Below are 16565 nucleotides of genomic sequence, written 5' to 3' on the forward strand. Positions count from 1 at the left end.
CTGGCTACTGCAACCGCAAGAAGACAGACGACGAGGTGAGGATCCGCTCTGGCTATCCACCCACCCACACAGATCTCGCCCTGAGCCCGCTTGATTTGCTTGCCTGAAAGGGGACAAATTCGAAAAATCTGAGAACTAATCAGTACAATGTGACGGGCGAGAACTCAACAGTCAGCTCCAGATTTGTGAGGCAACAACTTACCTGGACGCAGACGCTGCGACGGGAGGAGGAAGGGTGCTCCGGCCGCCGCGGCTCCCTAGGAATCATCATCACCACGTGAGGCCGGGCAGCGGGGATGGTAGTGGTGGGCTCCCTGGGGACGGGCAACAGCTAGCTAGCGCGTGCCGAGTCGTGGCCGCACCGGCCGCGGTCGGCGGAGCACGCGCGGGGTTCCAGGTGGAGAGGGCAGGTGTGCTCCGCTGCTCGGACTCTCCCCTGCCGGTGCCGGTGCCGGTGCCGATGCCGATGCCGACGTCGCCTCGCTACTGCTGGCTTTTTGCTCGCTCTCTGCAGGCTCACACCGCCCGCGCGCACCAAATATCCTGCTTCCTTGCTAACCGAGTGGGGGGCGGGGCAGGCGACTTGCGAGTTGGGGGAGGGTAGCGAGCACGTCGTCTTTGCGTGCGACTGCGAGGGGCGCGTGTTATTTTCTCGGAAGCCTCGGGAACGACCGACTTCCTTTGGGCGTGGATTATTCCCGATGAGAGTCTCCAGCATGGATGTTTTTCTGCAAAAGTGAATTTTGGCCTCGCCCGGTTTGCAGTTTTGCACACGGCATCGTACTGTACGGAGGGAGTTCTGTCTGGGAGTTGCTACGAACGGATCATATCTGCTCACAATTACAAAATGAGTGGTAGAACATAGACTCTTCAAAAATATAGGCTTGTGCAGGTGTATATTTTTTTGCAAGCTATTTCTGTAAGTGTTGGACGAGAGGGTATATTTCTAATTAGTTGTTGGTTCAATGCCAGATCAATATTGTTCGCATAAAAAATTTCATTAAGAGGAAAATGATAACATATATGTAGCATGGTGAGTCCATCGTAACTACACCCACTCTTACACTAGCAGTATCTGATATCTCAATTCTCAATTTTACAGAGTTGTCTTCTCAATTTGCTGTTTTCAAAGAATTTTGAAACATATATAAAGTCTTCATCCTAGAAGATTGACCATATGTAAACCGAAATTCATAGAATGGTAGTAAACGGGGATTGTATAGTTCATTATATATTGATCAATAGTTCAATCTCACTCCTAAAAAGATCAAACAGGAGACGCCAACACGACTTCAATGTGCCTCCAAGCTTCTGCGTGCCCCTCCCGCTCCAGCGAACTGCGCCGACCCCCAACCCCATCGTGCCCGACCTTCAGGAGGCGCTACCGCGGCACCGGCACCGCGAGATGGTAGCGTCTGCCTGTAGCAGCGTGACGGTGAGAGAGCGGGTGCCCGAGCCAAACTTGAGCACGACGTCTCCAGCACGGCAGGCGTTGGCGAGACGCAGTGAGTCACCGGGGTGGGCCAGGGCAGGCGGCGGCCAAGAAAAAAAGTATATATTGATAATACATATGGCGAATTGATGATTTTTTTAGAAATTATGCTTTTTTATTTGCAAGTGGATCAGAATAGTATGTTAGTATATATATATTTTGATTTGGCAGAGTTTTTTATATTATCGTACATTGAAATTTTACTTCCGTAGCAACGCACGGATATATGCTAGTTGCTAGTATATAATTTGGTCACCCGGCCCGCTCTAACTACGAAGTGACGTATCGCCCACACCTCTGCTCAGGTCCTCCCGTAGCTTCCTCGTGCAAGCATCACCTACCCAAGATGCTTTGACGATTGATGACGTACGTGTCAACATGAGCCAGCACATGGTTCTTATCTTGTTATTTATCCATTGGAAGGGCAAGTGATAGGCTCAAGTGTAAAGACATCACGTGCTCCCTTCATGCTAAAAAATAAAATCATTTTGTGAAGTAACATGGTCTCCAAAGCATTTCTTCTTATTTTTATAAAAAATATTTATCAAAAAGTGATATATACATATTTTATGAAAATATTTTTCAAGATAAATTGATTCATATAGTTTTCACATTTCTAAACTCAACAACTTAAAAAGTTATTCATGACTTATTTTTTGAATGTTTGGCCTAAATATTGCTTGACTAAATTTACATAAAAAGATATTAACAGTCATAATACAAATTAAACAGCATTAGTCAAGCTAGATTGACCGATATGGATCCCATAATTACATTCACCTGTAAACAAAGAGAGTACACAAACACAACCATGATATGCTACAAAACTTGCATCAGCTTCAACGTTAAGAGGGTCAATGGCCTCCACTATTAGTGAATTCAAGTCATTTCGGATTGATATATTTGGAAAGTTTTTTTTTCTCTCTCTCTCCCTTGACAATGGTCAGGCTTGTTCGTTTAATCTTATCAGTTGAATCAACCAATAATTTAATAATATTTTTCTCTTATAATAAATTAGTTAATAGTATTTTCTGTCACGATTTATCAGACAAATGAACATTGAATGATGAGTTAAAGACGATTTGCCTAGACGAAAGCAGGCAACGAGGAATATGTGCAGCAAGCTCCAACGAGGCTGGCGATCATGGCTGGCGTGGCGTCCCCAGCGTTACCGACGATGATCCCCAGGGATTAATTAGAAGAGCACACGAAGACCATGTGAATGCGTGCCCCCGGGCGGTGGTCGGCGCCGGCGACGGACGGGAGTACTTAGCCCATACGGCACAGAGTTCGGTCCCCCGGGCGGGCGTACCAGCCGAACGACAGTAGGTAGGCGTGCCAAAACAGATCACACACACTCGTGACTTTCCGTTGCGCTGCAAAAACGTGCAAGAGCAAGGCATCTTCGATGAAAACGGATCAAATAAGAACGAATATTATTGATATCGTATATTTTCTTCATACCTAGGGCTTGTTTAGTTCACCCTAAAAACCAAAAAGTTTTCAAGATTTTCCGTCACATCGAATTTTGTGGCACATGCATGAAACATTAAATATAGACGAAAACAAAAATTAATTACACAGTTTAGCTGTAAATCACGAGACGAATCTTTTGATCCTAGTCAGTCCATGATTGGATAATATTTGTCACAAACAAACGAAAGTGCTACAGTACCGAAAACTTTTTACTTTTCGGAAGTAAACAAGGCCCTATCTATAAAGGAAATCGTTTAGGATAATGATGTGGTCTTCAAAACCTAACTTTGGCTCTTTATTTTTTTAAAAAATATTTATCAAAAAGTGGTATATGTATACTTTTGTGAAAGTATTTTTTAAGACAAATCTATTTATATGGTTTTTACATTTTCAAATTGAACAACTTAAAAGTTATTCATGATTTATATTTTCAATATCTGACTTAAATCTTGTCCAAAACGACTTTCTTTATGGGTATAGAGGGAGTATTTGTTTTTATATTTCTGATCAGATTTAGATTTTAGTACGGATGACATTAACCGTATCAGATAAAATATAATTAGATATAATTAGTACGGATAACATTATAAATATACGATTTAAGTATTTGAATACAGATAGAACATCAAATATTAAATATTTAGACACGGATATATCATTTTCATCCCTGCCCCGTGCTCGTGCTGTCGTGCACATGGCTGACCATCCCATCCCCTCTGCCCCGTGCACCATGTCCACCCACCTCATGCATGTCCGTGGGGACAGGGTGGCAGTGACCTTGGGTGACGCCCAGCAGAGTCGGAGTCGACCGCCCCGGCCCCGGCCCCGGCCTCCTTATTTAGACGACACCCCCACCCCCCACCCGACCCGATCGGCGGCGGGAGAAGAGCACGACACGAGACGCCACCGCCATCCACCGCGGCCGAGCCGACCAGGGAATCTTTGGCACCGTCGCGTCTCGCGTCGTCGCCCCCACCCCGTTTCTCTCTCGCTCAAAAGTTGCTGGAGCCGTCGTCGTCTCTCTCTCTCTCCGACCACCAGCCATGGATGAGGCGCAAGGTACGTCTCTCTCTCTCTCTCTCTCTCTCTCTCGTCGTGATGAGAGGTACTGTACGCTGGTAGCAGTAAGTAACCGATTCGGTGGCGGCCTGTGGCCACGTAAGCTTCGGCTGTTGATGTATCGCGGGCCTCGATCGAATTCCATCTCTGTTCTTGTTTCTGTTTCGGGGGGTTTCGAGGGAGCAGGAGGATGGATGTGTGGTCTGTCGTTGGGCGGTGGGGGTTGATTGGAGCGGATTCTGGTGCCAATGGGGGGCATCTTTTCCTCGAGTAGGCTCTGGTCGATCGGTTCTTTTCTCGATCCTGTTCCAGGGAGGGCATGAATTTTACCACCTATCATGTTGATGACAGAGTAGAATCCTAGCTAGCGACGCGTTCTAGCCTCGATTTTTCTTACCATCTTACCATATCTTGCGTATGAAAAATGCGCACTAGCTGATTACTTGCTGCTTCTGCGAATCACGTGGGGTGAGACTGAGTGATTCTTGAACGCCTGTCGTAAATAAGTCGGACCTGTTTCTGTGGAGTTTGGGCATTGGGCAGGGTTGTTGCAACAACTCAGTTGCCTACTACTTTGCCTGGGTCACCTTTGCCCGTCAGATTCCAATCAGATTGCTCATCACAAACTTGGAATTTTACCGTTTAAGGGTTGGTGGATGCACACGCATGTGCTTAGCAACGATGTCTGTGTTATTATTGTACTAGAGCTTTTCAGATACAGATCCACGTGTCAGATGCGTTCCCATGCTTCTCTTGTGCTGTTTCCTGACCTGTCGCTTTGGAAGGTCCGTCAGTCTGTACTCTGTTTGTTGCTCTACTGAATTTATATCAGGCATGACATCATGCAACAATTTTTCTTCTTTCTCTAAACTACAGCAAGCAAAGCAGCCAGACCATAGCGGTTGGATCCATGCTACTATTAATTAATCTTGTCTCTCATGCCCGCTCATTCCACATATGTCCTGCCACCACGGCACATGCCAAAATACATATATAAGATAGGCATCAAATGACAAGAAACGGTACTGGTATTTGTCTCCACAAGTAAAATTCTACACTGGGTCATGCAGTGCAGACGGAGGACCGGCCTTCTTCTAGGACTAGGACATTCTGGTATCTGACACAAAATTGACTCTTTTTAAGATAATGGCAACGAGGTTCCAGCCTAGAAGTGGGGAGGTGATTTAGTGTTTGCCACGAATGAATTGATGTCTGAAATGCAACTGAGGATCTGTTGTCTCCAAGTTCAGCCAAAGTATTTGTTTCATTTGAATGTACAAGTCAGAACTGTATGTCAGGAATTGAAATTTATGTCTTTGCTTCAAAAGGAACCTACATTATTTTTCGCAGCTACATCTTTTCTTGCCTGCCAACCTGATTTCTTTGTGGTTCGATACAAGTTTAAGGGCGAAGTAATCTGCTGAAATTTGTCGTTAATTAGTTGTATATATAATCAATATTTGAAGACCAGTTTCTTCTGATAAACCATGACCTCAATCTTAATGTATGTGCTTTTCAACTACTGCAGTTGTGGAGTCAAAGGATGGAACCATCTCAGTTGCTTCTGCATTTGCTGGTCATCAGGAAGGTGAGAGCATTTCTGTGGTAATAATTACTTTTCGTAATTCCCTTTAGTTGCACAGCTTTACTTACTGACAGAAGGTTAACATTGACATTGACCAACGATCTCTATGGTCACAGTTTCGCCATTTGGTGAAATTTGCTTTTATGTAACGTAACCACAGCAATAAAACTGATCTAAGACATGCATTTTGGTGAATTTTGTAGCTGTGCAAGACAGGGATCACAAATTCTTGACAAAAGCAGTGGAAGAGGCATATCGAGGAGTCGATAATGGCGATGGAGGTCCATTTGGAGCAGTTGTAGTCCGTAATGATGAAGTAGTAGTTAGCTGCCATAACATGGTTCTGAAGCACACTGACCCTACTGCGCACGCTGAAGTAACTGCAATTAGGGAGGTAAATTACTTGAAGGCTACCATTAGCAGTTGCTCTCAGTAAAATTATCATTACTTTGATCTCTTTCTGTAATCTTTCTGGCAGTTAATTGCATTATTTTCTATGTGTTTGATGATCACCATATGTCCATATTTTTAGGCTTGCAAAAAGCTTGGGAAAATTGAGCTCTCTGACTGCGAAATTTACGCGTCCTGTGAGCCATGCCCAATGTGCTTCGGTGCAGTTCATCTCTCCAGAATCAAGGTTCATACTTTACTGTTTTGATGATTACCTAAACTGATAGGCGCACCTAGACATTATTGAGGGACTGTTTAGTTTCCAAAAATTTTGCAAAATCTTTCAAGATTCTACGTCACATCGAATCTTGCAGCCAAAAAAGAACTAATTGCATAGTTCGCCTGTAATTTGTGAGACGAATCTTTTGAGCCTAGTTAGTCCATGGTTGAACAATAATTGTCAAATACAAACGAAAATGCTACGGTAACACTTTACAAAAAAGTTCACGAACAAAACAGCCCCTGAGTGTTGTCTAACATTCCTACCCAACGCAGAGGCTGGTTTATGGAGCCAAGGCAGAGGCTGCCATCGCCATTGGATTCGACGACTTCATCGCAGATGCTCTGAGAGGCACTGGGTTCTACCAGAAGGCCAACATGGAGATCAAGAAGGCCGACGGCAACGGTGCGCTGATCGCTGAGCAGGTCTTTGAAAAGACTAAGGAGAAGTTCCGGATGTACTGATGCTTAGCAGAAGAGGAGATTTCAGATTTGTACAATGCTCACCCAGAAGGACAATGAATAATACAGTTGCCAAAATGTCCATTCTTTCGGAAAAAATATCTCGATTCCATTGTTTAACATTCTGATGATGATGCATGGATTTGTTGTAAACAGTAAACAGACACAAGATTGTTCTTTGCTGTAACTTAATGTGCAGTTAATGGAATTTACTTTCCCCCTCTCTGATGGTGCCTTTTAGCACATTGTTAAATTCGAGTACAAGGTCCCTTTTTTCTGATGTTTCATGTTTCCAGGGTGCCATTGTAGATTGTTGAGAACTGTGTCAGAACTCAGAAGATTCCGCTTGCAGGTTTACCTGATTGATGTATTTTGGGGTCTGTTTGGTTCCTTCTGTTTTTTTTAACACTTATCACATTAAATGTTTAGACACATGTAAGAAATACTAAATATAGACTTTGACATCCCAAATCAATGTTTATTTAATTGTATTTTTCAAAGTTTCACATTTCTCTATAGGTATTTTGGAGTGGATTGCTATGTGCACCTCCAACTCCACGAATAGAGCATCTAAACAAGTTTTGTGGTAGAAAATACATAAATAGAGAGAGTCAAGATAATAAATATTGATTAGGCAAATTTTGCTCAGGGACACTGTTAAATTATGTAATATACGGTCAACTCCAAAATTTGCCAGTACTATTATAAAATTATGGTTCTTTACTGCTAGACATTGCAGCTATTAAAATATCTATTTCCCAAGTTGGGAGATAGAAAGGGCGGTTAATAGACTTGATTGCCCCTGCAAGTCTTCTTCCACCCGGCTTCTTCTCTCCCATTCCCCTATCCTCCTCCTCAATAACAGCCACCCCGAGCACCATGCGCGCATGCCGCTCCCACACCTTCTCTCCTTAATTGACCTCCTCCGCTGACCGTTGATGTTCTCCGGCCGCCACAATGCCACCCTGCCTCTCGCTCTAATGGAGAACTGCCGCGTGGAGCTGCTCTTAGGCTATGCCGAGAGCCATGGATGGGCAGAGACCTTTCATTCGTCCATTATCATATGAGCGGCTCAGGGGAAAGCTCACATGGATGGACAAATCCATGGAGTTTAGTTTTTCCATTAATGGCAGAAGGATGGAGAAGAGGCTGCCGAGGTAGAAGATCGTAGGGGGCAATATGGTCTATTCACCTCCTTTTCCCTCTCCCAAATTACGAAAATGAATATTCTAAGAGCCGTGGTGTCCTGAAACAAAGAACCACACGATTGTATAATAGTACTGGGCATATTTTAAAGTAAGCGGTATCCATCAGCATATTACACAATTGATCGGTGTCTCTAAGTATAATTTACCTAACAATAACAATAATGTATCTAGAAAAAAAATTCAGAACGTCTCATATAATTTTAAATGGATAGAGTAATAGTAAATCAATCCCTGGGCAACCACTTTGAGGTGGCTAGTAGCGTGAGACATGTGTCTGAGCTTAAATGTCCAATATGAAAACTGAGCCGCCAGTGAATAATTTATTCCACTTGGAAGATTGGGCCTGTTTAGATTGAGGATAAAAATTTTTTGGGTGTCACATCGGATGTGTCGGAAGGATGTCGGGAGGGGTTTTTAAAAACTAATAAAAAAACAAATTACATAGCTCGTCAGGAAACTGCAAGACAAATTTATTAAGCATAATTAATCTGTCATTAGCATATGTGGGTTACTGTAGCACTTAAGGCTAATTATGGAGTAACTAGGCTTAAAAGATTCGTCTCGCGATTCTCAACTAAACTGTGTAATTAGTTCATTTTTTTATCTACATTTAATGTTCCATGCATGTGTCTAAAGATTCGATGGGATGGATGAAAAAATTTGGATGCCAAAGAAGCACCAAACACAATCGCGACAGCGAGCAAGGCCTTTAAAGACATGTAGTAGTAGTACATTCTCTCTTCTTTTTCTCCCAATGAGTACTTAATAGTTAATACAGGCATGTTCCTCGCGGACGATCATCCCAATTATTTAACACAAGGAGAACTGGACTGGAGATAGCGACCCCAACCGGGAAGGTCACAGGCACACGGATCACCACCATTTCATCATCACCGGCTCCACCGTCTTCACCGGCGCCGGCCACGCCTCCGTCCCCATTGCCTCTTGCTCAGCTTCTCCGTCCCAGCTCCTGCTACCGCCATCCATGGAGGCGCCTCAGGGTATGTATTTTCTTCCGCTCTCTTCCCCTACTACACTACTACTAGCAAATAGTTTCCCTGTTTCCCATGAATTGGGGATATCGTCTCTAGTAAGCTTTGATTCAGTCCGTGAGCTTTAGTCCACTGGAGTTGGCTTTCATGAACATGAAGTGCGGGGAGAAGCCCTGTCCGTGATGAGATCTGTTGGGGATTGGCCGATTAGGACTTGAGCACGGTTCTTTGAGTTGGACACTTGACCTGAACGAACTGATGAAGGTCAATACAGGTTTCTTGGAACTGAAAGTGATGGTCGGAGTAGTGATATAGATTCCCAATCCATCGATCTGATACCTTCCTAGTCGCTGAAATAAGTTCTATCCGTTGGTCGGAGGCCCACATTTTGCCTATGGTTCGGTTTTTTTTATTTTTCAGCATTCGGATAATCCACATCCTACACAATGTAGTTCAGGACAGGCCTCCAGGCTGCAAATCCCACCACACACACACACACAGCAAGCCTTTGAGCTTCACGAGGGATTGACTTGGTTGTCCACTGTCCTGCATTCTCAGCTCGAACAAGTAAGCAATGCTTCCCAGGATCAACCACTTGATTCTGTTAGTAATCCTTTTGTAGTCTGTTACATAGCATAGCATGTTTGTTATTCTGTTCTGCATGCACACGAGGGCCGGCTTGTGGTGCCCGTGTGCGTAGGAGGTAGTGGACGAGATTAGCTCGCCATGAACCTGAGCATGCAAGCCATGGCCGGCTGTTACGGCGCATGGGGATGGACGTGCGCATCCTGCGTGATCGTGCGGCCGTGGCTTGTGCTGCTCTGCTTTGTAATTCCAATAAATAAGAGTCGAATACATCAGAAAACGCTGCCGCGATTTGCAGCACAAAAACTCTGTGTTCCAGTGTTCGTGTGTGTTCTTGTTCCCTCACCTCTGCTCGTGTCCTCGCCGCCGGTGTGCACCGACGTCCGGTGACTGACAAGTGGCATCAGAGCTAGGATCGATCGAGCTCCGCGACGATCATGTCGTCACCGCCGCCGAAGAGCACAAAGGAGAAGGGCGACGGTTCCAGCGGCAAGTCCCCGACGCGCTCACGCTCCCCACGGCGTCGCTCCCCGCGGCGTCGCTCTCGTCGCGGTGACCACAGCCGCTCAGTGACCCGCGACGCACGCCGTCCGTGGGAGATCGTCGTCGAGCGCATCGTCCGCGAGGGGGGCAGCGTTGGCAACTGGCCGCAGCTGACACGGACCAACTACCATGAGTGGTCACTCCGCATGAAGTTGAAGCTGCAGGCGCGCCACCTCTGGGACGCCATCGAGTTCGACGACGTCGAGTTCGACGACGACCGCAGCGCCCTCGACGCCATCTGCAGCGCTGTCCCCGGCGACATGGTGCCCGCGCTCGCCACGAAGGAGACGGCCAAGGAGGCTTGGGAGACCATCAGGACGCTCCGCATCGGGGACGAACGCGTGCGGACGGCCACGGCGCAGTCCCTCCGCGCCGAGTACGAGAACATCGCGCTCCGTGAAGGCGAGGCCATCGAGGACTTCTCCCTGCGCCTCACCGGGATCGTGCAGCGCCTTGCGACACTCGGCGACCCCGAGCCCGAGGCCAAAGTGGTGGCCAAATACCTCCGCGTCGCCCGCGCACGCTACAAGCAGCTGGTAATTTCAATTGAGACCTTGCTTGACATCTCTCAGCTATCCATTGAGGAGGTCACGGGAAGGCTCAAGGCGGCCGACGACGTCGAGCCTACACCAGCGCACACTGCGGGCGGTAAGCTGCTCCTTACGGAGGAGCAGTGGATCGAGAGGTACAAGAAGAAGGACCAAGAGTCCAGTCGCGGCGGCTCCACCTCCGGCGGCCGTGGCAAGCAGCGCGGCAGAGGCCGCGGTCGTGGCTCCGGCGGCTCCAGTCGAGGACCTCCACCAGATGAGCCTTGCCCGCGCTGTGGCAAGAAGGGGCATTGGGCCCGCGACTGCCGCAGCAAGAAGAAGGAGGAGCCCGCTCAGCAGGCCCATGTGGCCCAAGAGGAAGAGGCCACCCTGATGCTAGCCATCGGTGCGGCCCAGGAGGAGTCCCTCGTCTCCACTCCGCCGCCCTCGCCACGCTCCACCGAGCCGCCGCCGCCGCAATCCGTGGCGCTCCCCGAGCTCCACGTCGTGGAGAAGAAGGTCCACGCCGAGCTCAGCGACGAGGCGGACCGGGACCCGTCGCGCTGGATCCTGGACACTGGCGCATCGAATCATATGTCCGGATCCCGCGCCGCCTTCGCCGACATCGACACCGGCGTCACCGGCTCCGTCCGATTCGGGGATGGCTCCGTCGCGCGCATCGAGGGCATCGGCACGGTGCTCTTCCAATGCAAGAACGGGGAGCATCGCGCGCTCGCCAACGTCTACTTCCTCCCGCGCCTTACCGCCAACATCATCTCCGTCGGACAGCTGGATGAAGGCGGGTACCAGGTGCTGGTGGAACACGGCGTGATGCGGGTGCGTGACGAAGACCGGCGACTCCTCGCCAAGATCCCACGGAGTCCCGGGCGGCTGTACACCCTCGACGTCACCATCGCGCGCCCTGTGTGCTTGGCGGCACGCACTGACGACGACGCCTGGCGATGGCACGCGCGGTTCGGCCACATCCACTTCGCCGCGCTGCGCAAGATGGGACGCGAGGAGCTCGTCCGCGGCCTGCCAGTCATCGACCAAGTCCAGCAGGTCTGTGAGGCCTGCCTCGCCGGCAAGCAGAAGAGGGCGCCGTTTCCCCAGAAGATGCTCAGGCGTTCCACGGAGCCGCTCCAGCTCCTCCATGGAGACATCTGCGGTCCAATCACGCCGGCGACACCGAGTGGTAACAGATACTTCCTACTGCTGGTCGATGATTATTCACGTTTTATGTGGATCTCCCTGCTGCCGACCAAGGATGCCGCGGCCAACGCCATCAAGAACATCCAGGCCGCGGCGGAACGCAAGAGTGGCAAGAAGGTGGTGACGCTGCGCACAGACCGTGGTGGAGAATTCGCCGCCGCTGACTTCGTCGACTACTGCGCTCAACTCGGCGTCCACAGGCAACTCACGGCGCCGTACACACCTCAACAAAACGGCGTCGTGGAGCGGCGCAATCAGACCGTCGTGGGCACGGCCAGAAGCATGATGAAGGCCAAGGCTCTCCCTGGGGTGTTCTGGGGGGAGGCTGTGACGACGACAGTCTACCTGCTGAACAGGTCTTCGTCCAAGGCGATCGGCGGCAAGACTCCTTACCAGCTTTGGAACGGGAGCACGCCGTCGGTCCAGCACCTCAGGACGTTCGGCTGCATCGCCCACGTGAAAGTGAACACGCCTCACCTCAAGAAGCTAGAGGACCGCAGCCGGCGCATGGTGTTTGTCGGCTACGAACCGGGGTCCAAGGCTTATCGAGCCTACGATCCCTCGACGCGCCGAGTCCACATCAGCCGCGATGTGGTGTTCGATGAGGCGGCGCAGTGGGCGTGGTCAGCAACGGACCACAACGAGCCTGGAGACTTCAACATTGAAGAGTCGACGCCGCAGGAGCTCCCTGTGATCACCACCACCAGAACGACTACGGCTTATGCTCCTGCATCGAGCTCCGCTTCACCGACTCCCTCAAGCGTGCACGCGTCTCCTGTCGGCCCCGACCCAGCATCGCCGTCAAGCCTCGCGACACAGCCCCAGGTCCAGTTCGCATCTCCACCGGTATCCGGGGCTGACGAGCATCTCGACGCCGATCACGACGACGACGCACCCCTGCGTTTTCGGCGCCTCGACAACGTGCTTGGACAGGCTGACACGCCTGGTCTTGCACACCGCGAGCTGGAGGAACGCTTGCTGTTGGCCAGTGACGCTGAGCCGACATCCTTCGAGGAGGCGATGCGCCACGAGTGCTGGCGCCTTGCAATGCTTGACGAAATGACCTCCATCGAGGCCAGCGGTACATGGAACCTGGTGGAGCTGCCGGCGCGTGCAAAGCCCATCGGCCTCAAGTGGGTGTACAAGGTCAAAAAGGACGCCTCCGGCATCGTCACCAAGCACAAGGCTCGCCTCGTCGCCAAGGGGTACGTGCAGCGGCAGGGCATCGACTATGACGAAGTCTTCGCCCCTGTTGCTCGGCTGGAGTCTGTTCGGCTCCTGCTAGCTCACGCCGCCTGTCAAGGCTGGGCTGTCCATCACATGGACGTGAAGTCCGCGTTCTTGAACGGCGTGCTCCAGGAGGAGGTGTACGTCGCACAGCCCCCCGGCTTCGTTCTGCGTGGGCAAGAGAACAAGGTCCTGCGCCTCATCAAGGCCCTGTACGGGCTACGCCAAGCGCCGAGGGCGTGGTACGCCAAGCTCGACAAGTCCCTCATCGGACTTGGGTTTCGGAGGAGCCCCTCTGAGCACGCCGTCTATCTGCGCGGAGCCGGTGCACGCCGGCTGGTGGTGGGGGTCTATGTCGATGACCTCATCATCGCCGGCGGCAACCAGGTCGACATCGACACCTTCAAGGGACAGATGAAAGCCACTTTCAAGATGAGCGACTTGGGCCTGCTCCACTACTACCTTGGTCTGGAGGTGTCTCAGACTGAGGCTGGCATCACCATCTGCCAGAGTTCTTACGCTGCCAAGATCCTAGAGACAGCAGGCCTGACAGGGTGCAATCCCAGCGCAACGCCGATGGAGCCTCGCCTGAAGTTGAGCAAGGTGAGCTCAGCCCCAGCCATCGACTCATCCATGTATCGCAGTGTGGTGGGCTCGCTGCGGTATTTGGTGAACTCAAGACCGGACTTGACGTACTCGGTGGGCTACATCAGCCGATTCATGGAGAATCCGACCACCGAACACCTGGCAGCCATGAAGCGAGTGCTGCGATACGTTGCGGGCACTCTGCACTTCGGCTGCTGCTACAAGAGGAAGAAGAATCCCCAGCTGGTCGGCTACAGCGACAGTGACATGGCTGGGGACATTGACACGCGCAAGAGTACCTCAGGTATCCTCTTCTTCCTCGGCGACAACACCATCACCTGGCAGTCACAGAAGCAGAAGATTGTGGCACTGTCCTCCTGCGAAGCGGAGTACATTGCAGCGACGACAGCAGCTTGCCAGGGGGTATGGCTGGCGCGGCTGCTTGCTGAACTCAAGAGCGAGCAGGCTGACGCCGTCACTTTGAGGATCGACAACGAGTCCGCCATCGCACTCAGCAAGAATCCCGTCTTCCATGATCGCAGTAAGCACATTGATGTTCGTTATCATTACATTCGTGAGTGTGTTGAGGAAGACAGGGTGAAACTCCAGTCCATCGGGACGGAGGAGCAGCTGGCGGACATTCTTACCAAAGCACTGGGGCGTGAACGCTTTTGCGAGTTACGTTCCAGAATTGGTGTCGTTTGTGTACAGGGACTACACAAGGATTAGGAGGAGAATTTGTTAGTAATCCTTTTGTAGTCTGTTACATAGCATAGCATGTTTGTTATTCTGTTCTGCATGCACACGAGGGCCGGCTTGTGGTGCCCGTGTGCGTAGGAGGTAGTGGACGAGATTAGCTCGCCATGAACCTGAGCATGCAAGCCATGGCCGGCTGTTACGGCGCATGGGGATGGACGTGCGCATCCTGCGTGATCGTGCGGCCGTGGCTTGTGCTGCTCTGCTTTGTAATTCCAATAAATAAGAGTCGAATACATCAGAAAACGCTGCCGCGATTTGCAGCACAAAAACTCTGTGTTCCAGTGTTCGTGTGTGTTCTTGTTCCCTCACCTCTGCTCGTGTCCTCGCCGCCGGTGTGCACCGACGTCCGGTGACTGACAGATTCAACCAGAGATTCTTGCGGGTCCTTCAGCTCTTGCAATTTTGAGGTGAATTCCATTTTTCTTATCTGTTGGGCAGAGCATGAGCACACCCCACCCTTGGATCATAACCATAATTTTCAGCAACAAAGATTATATATTTTACATCCTTCCAACCTACATTCCGAAAGCACATGCAATTTCTCAGTTTCCAGATCCCCAACGTGGCAGTAGCCAAAAAAAAAGTTAACAAAAGTAAACTTCTTATCACTTCGCCAAGTTGTCCAGGCCCCAGACAAGAAATCCTGTCCACGAGGTCTAGCAAAACCGAGGAGATAAAGCTCCAAATCTGCTTATCAGCTAGCAGTTGAAGAACAAATGGTGAACAGACTCTCTTTCACAACAAAACAGGATAAAATGATCCTTTTATTATCTCCCTTCCTCTCACCCCAGGTTATCCCCAGTTAGCAGTTAGGAGGTTGTTGTTACCAAACAGCCAGAGTAAAAAGTGAACTCTGAGAGGTTTTTAAGCTGTCAAACTGCAGGAACTGGAACGGAATAAGTTTCAAATTGATCACCCTCTATAATGGTTGGGAAGAATAGAGATCACTAGATTCAAATTGCCATACTAATGCATCTTCTGATCATAAGAATCTGTCAGTTCGGTTATATACTCGGTCACTGTTGAAAGAGTGTCTCTGGCTTGGGATTTGTCTTATCAGCAGCAGCAAGCCAAGAAGAGCGGGACTACAAGTTCATCTTGAAAGCCGTGGACGAAGCTTACCGGGCAGTTGAGTGCGACGGCGGGTACCCCTTCGGGGCAGTCATCGTGCATGGTGACGAAGAGGTGGTCAGCAGCCACAACTTGGTCCGGAAGGACACTGATCCATCGGCGCATGCTGAAGTCGCCGCCATAAGACAGGTAGTCCTAGTTTGCATTTTAAACCTGTGTTATATTAGGCCTTGTTTAGATCCAAAAAATTTTTGGATTTTGACACTATAGCACTTTCGTTTTTATTTGACAAACATTATCCAATCATGAAGCAACTAGGCTTAAAAGATTCGTCTCGTGATTTACATGTAAACTGTGCAATTAGTTATCTTTTTTATCTATATTTAATGTTTCATGCATGTGCCGCAAGATTCAATGTGATGGGAAATCTTGTAAAGTTTTGGGTTTTTGGATGTATCTAAACAAGGCCTTAATCTAGTTCCTTCCATGCTCACAATGTTGTACTCTTAATCTCTCTCGGCATTTCAGGCTTGCAAGAAACTAGGGAAAATCAACCTCTCCGACTGCGAAATCTACACGTCCTGTGAGCCATGCCCGATGTGCTTGGGGCTCATTCGCCTATCCAAGATAAAGGTTCTTCTTCCATTTCTTGACTAGAAACATATATATATAGAGGTGAAGATGATGATTGTTCACACTTTTGTTTCGTTGATGCATCCTGCAACTACACAGAAGGTGGTGTATGGAGCCAAGTCGGAGGTTGCTGCTGCTGCTGGGCTCAATGGCATCCTCCCAGATGTCTTTATAGAGTACTATCAGAAATCCGGCATAGAGATGGTGGATGGTTGTCAGTTGTTACTTGTGGAAGCCAAAGGAATGGTGCCATTTCCAAGCTTTTGTTGCCTGTGGGACGTTCAGATTTAGACATTTCATATGCCTGGAGACCGGAATAAATTCCCTTTTTCTGAAAAAAAATGCATCACATGGTTTGTTATATCAGTACGTTATTTCTTTTTAACGTCAGCCTTGAGCTGTGTGACTCTGTAATAATAATACACGATGCTATATGAAAAAACTGGAAGGTTTTCTATTTACTAAACAAATGCAAACCCA

General features: G+C 49.2%; 2 protein-coding genes across 4 annotated transcripts; both read left to right on the top strand.

The window, feature by feature from the left end:
- On the top strand, positions 3818-6968 carry LOC8081804 (guanine deaminase). 2 transcript variants are annotated; one of them, XM_002459563.2, is made up of 5 exons: positions 3818-4027; positions 5556-5615; positions 5816-6006; positions 6145-6249; positions 6558-6968. In XM_002459563.2, exons 1-5 carry the CDS (start codon positions 4012-4014, stop codon positions 6744-6746), a joined length of 561 nt encoding a protein of 186 aa, XP_002459608.1. In that variant the 5' UTR covers positions 3818-4011; the 3' UTR covers positions 6747-6968. The 2 variants fall into 2 exon arrangements, with proteins under 2 accessions (XP_002459608.1, XP_021309446.1); XM_021453771.1 differs by lacking the exon at positions 3818-4027 and having other exon boundaries at positions 5519-5615.
- LOC8054404 (guanine deaminase) lies at positions 8692-16565 on the top strand. Of its 2 annotated transcripts, none has more exons than XM_021452338.1 (4): positions 8692-8952; positions 15445-15641; positions 15981-16085; positions 16185-16565. In XM_021452338.1, the coding sequence occupies exons 1-4, from the start codon at positions 8937-8939 to the stop codon at positions 16374-16376; spliced, it is 510 nt and encodes a 169-aa protein (XP_021308013.1). In that variant the 5' UTR covers positions 8692-8936; the 3' UTR covers positions 16377-16565. The 2 variants fall into 2 exon arrangements, with proteins under 2 accessions (XP_021308013.1, XP_002459609.2); XM_002459564.2 differs by having other exon boundaries at positions 8693-8952; positions 15442-15641.

This window comes from Sorghum bicolor, chromosome 2 (genome assembly GCF_000003195.3).
Source record: "Sorghum bicolor cultivar BTx623 chromosome 2, Sorghum_bicolor_NCBIv3, whole genome shotgun sequence".
In the NCBI taxonomy this organism is placed as follows: Eukaryota; Viridiplantae; Streptophyta; class Magnoliopsida; order Poales; family Poaceae; genus Sorghum; species Sorghum bicolor.

Excerpts from the sequence above, each read along its gene's own strand:
- LOC8081804 (XM_021453771.1), top strand. The coding sequence starts at position 5,534 with ATGTGCTTTTCAACTACTGCAGTTGTGGAGTCAAAGGATGGAACCATC. Across the intron at positions 6,007-6,144 it reads AAGTAACTGCAATTAGGGAG|GCTTGCAAAAAGCTTGGGAA; the intron begins GTAAATTACTTG and ends CCATATTTTTAG. Across the intron at positions 6,250-6,557 it reads TTCATCTCTCCAGAATCAAG|AGGCTGGTTTATGGAGCCAA; the intron begins GTTCATACTTTA and ends TACCCAACGCAG.
- LOC8054404 (XM_002459564.2), top strand. Across the intron at positions 15,642-15,980 it reads AAGTCGCCGCCATAAGACAG|GCTTGCAAGAAACTAGGGAA; the intron begins GTAGTCCTAGTT and ends TCGGCATTTCAG. Across the intron at positions 16,086-16,184 it reads TTCGCCTATCCAAGATAAAG|AAGGTGGTGTATGGAGCCAA; the intron begins GTTCTTCTTCCA and ends GCAACTACACAG.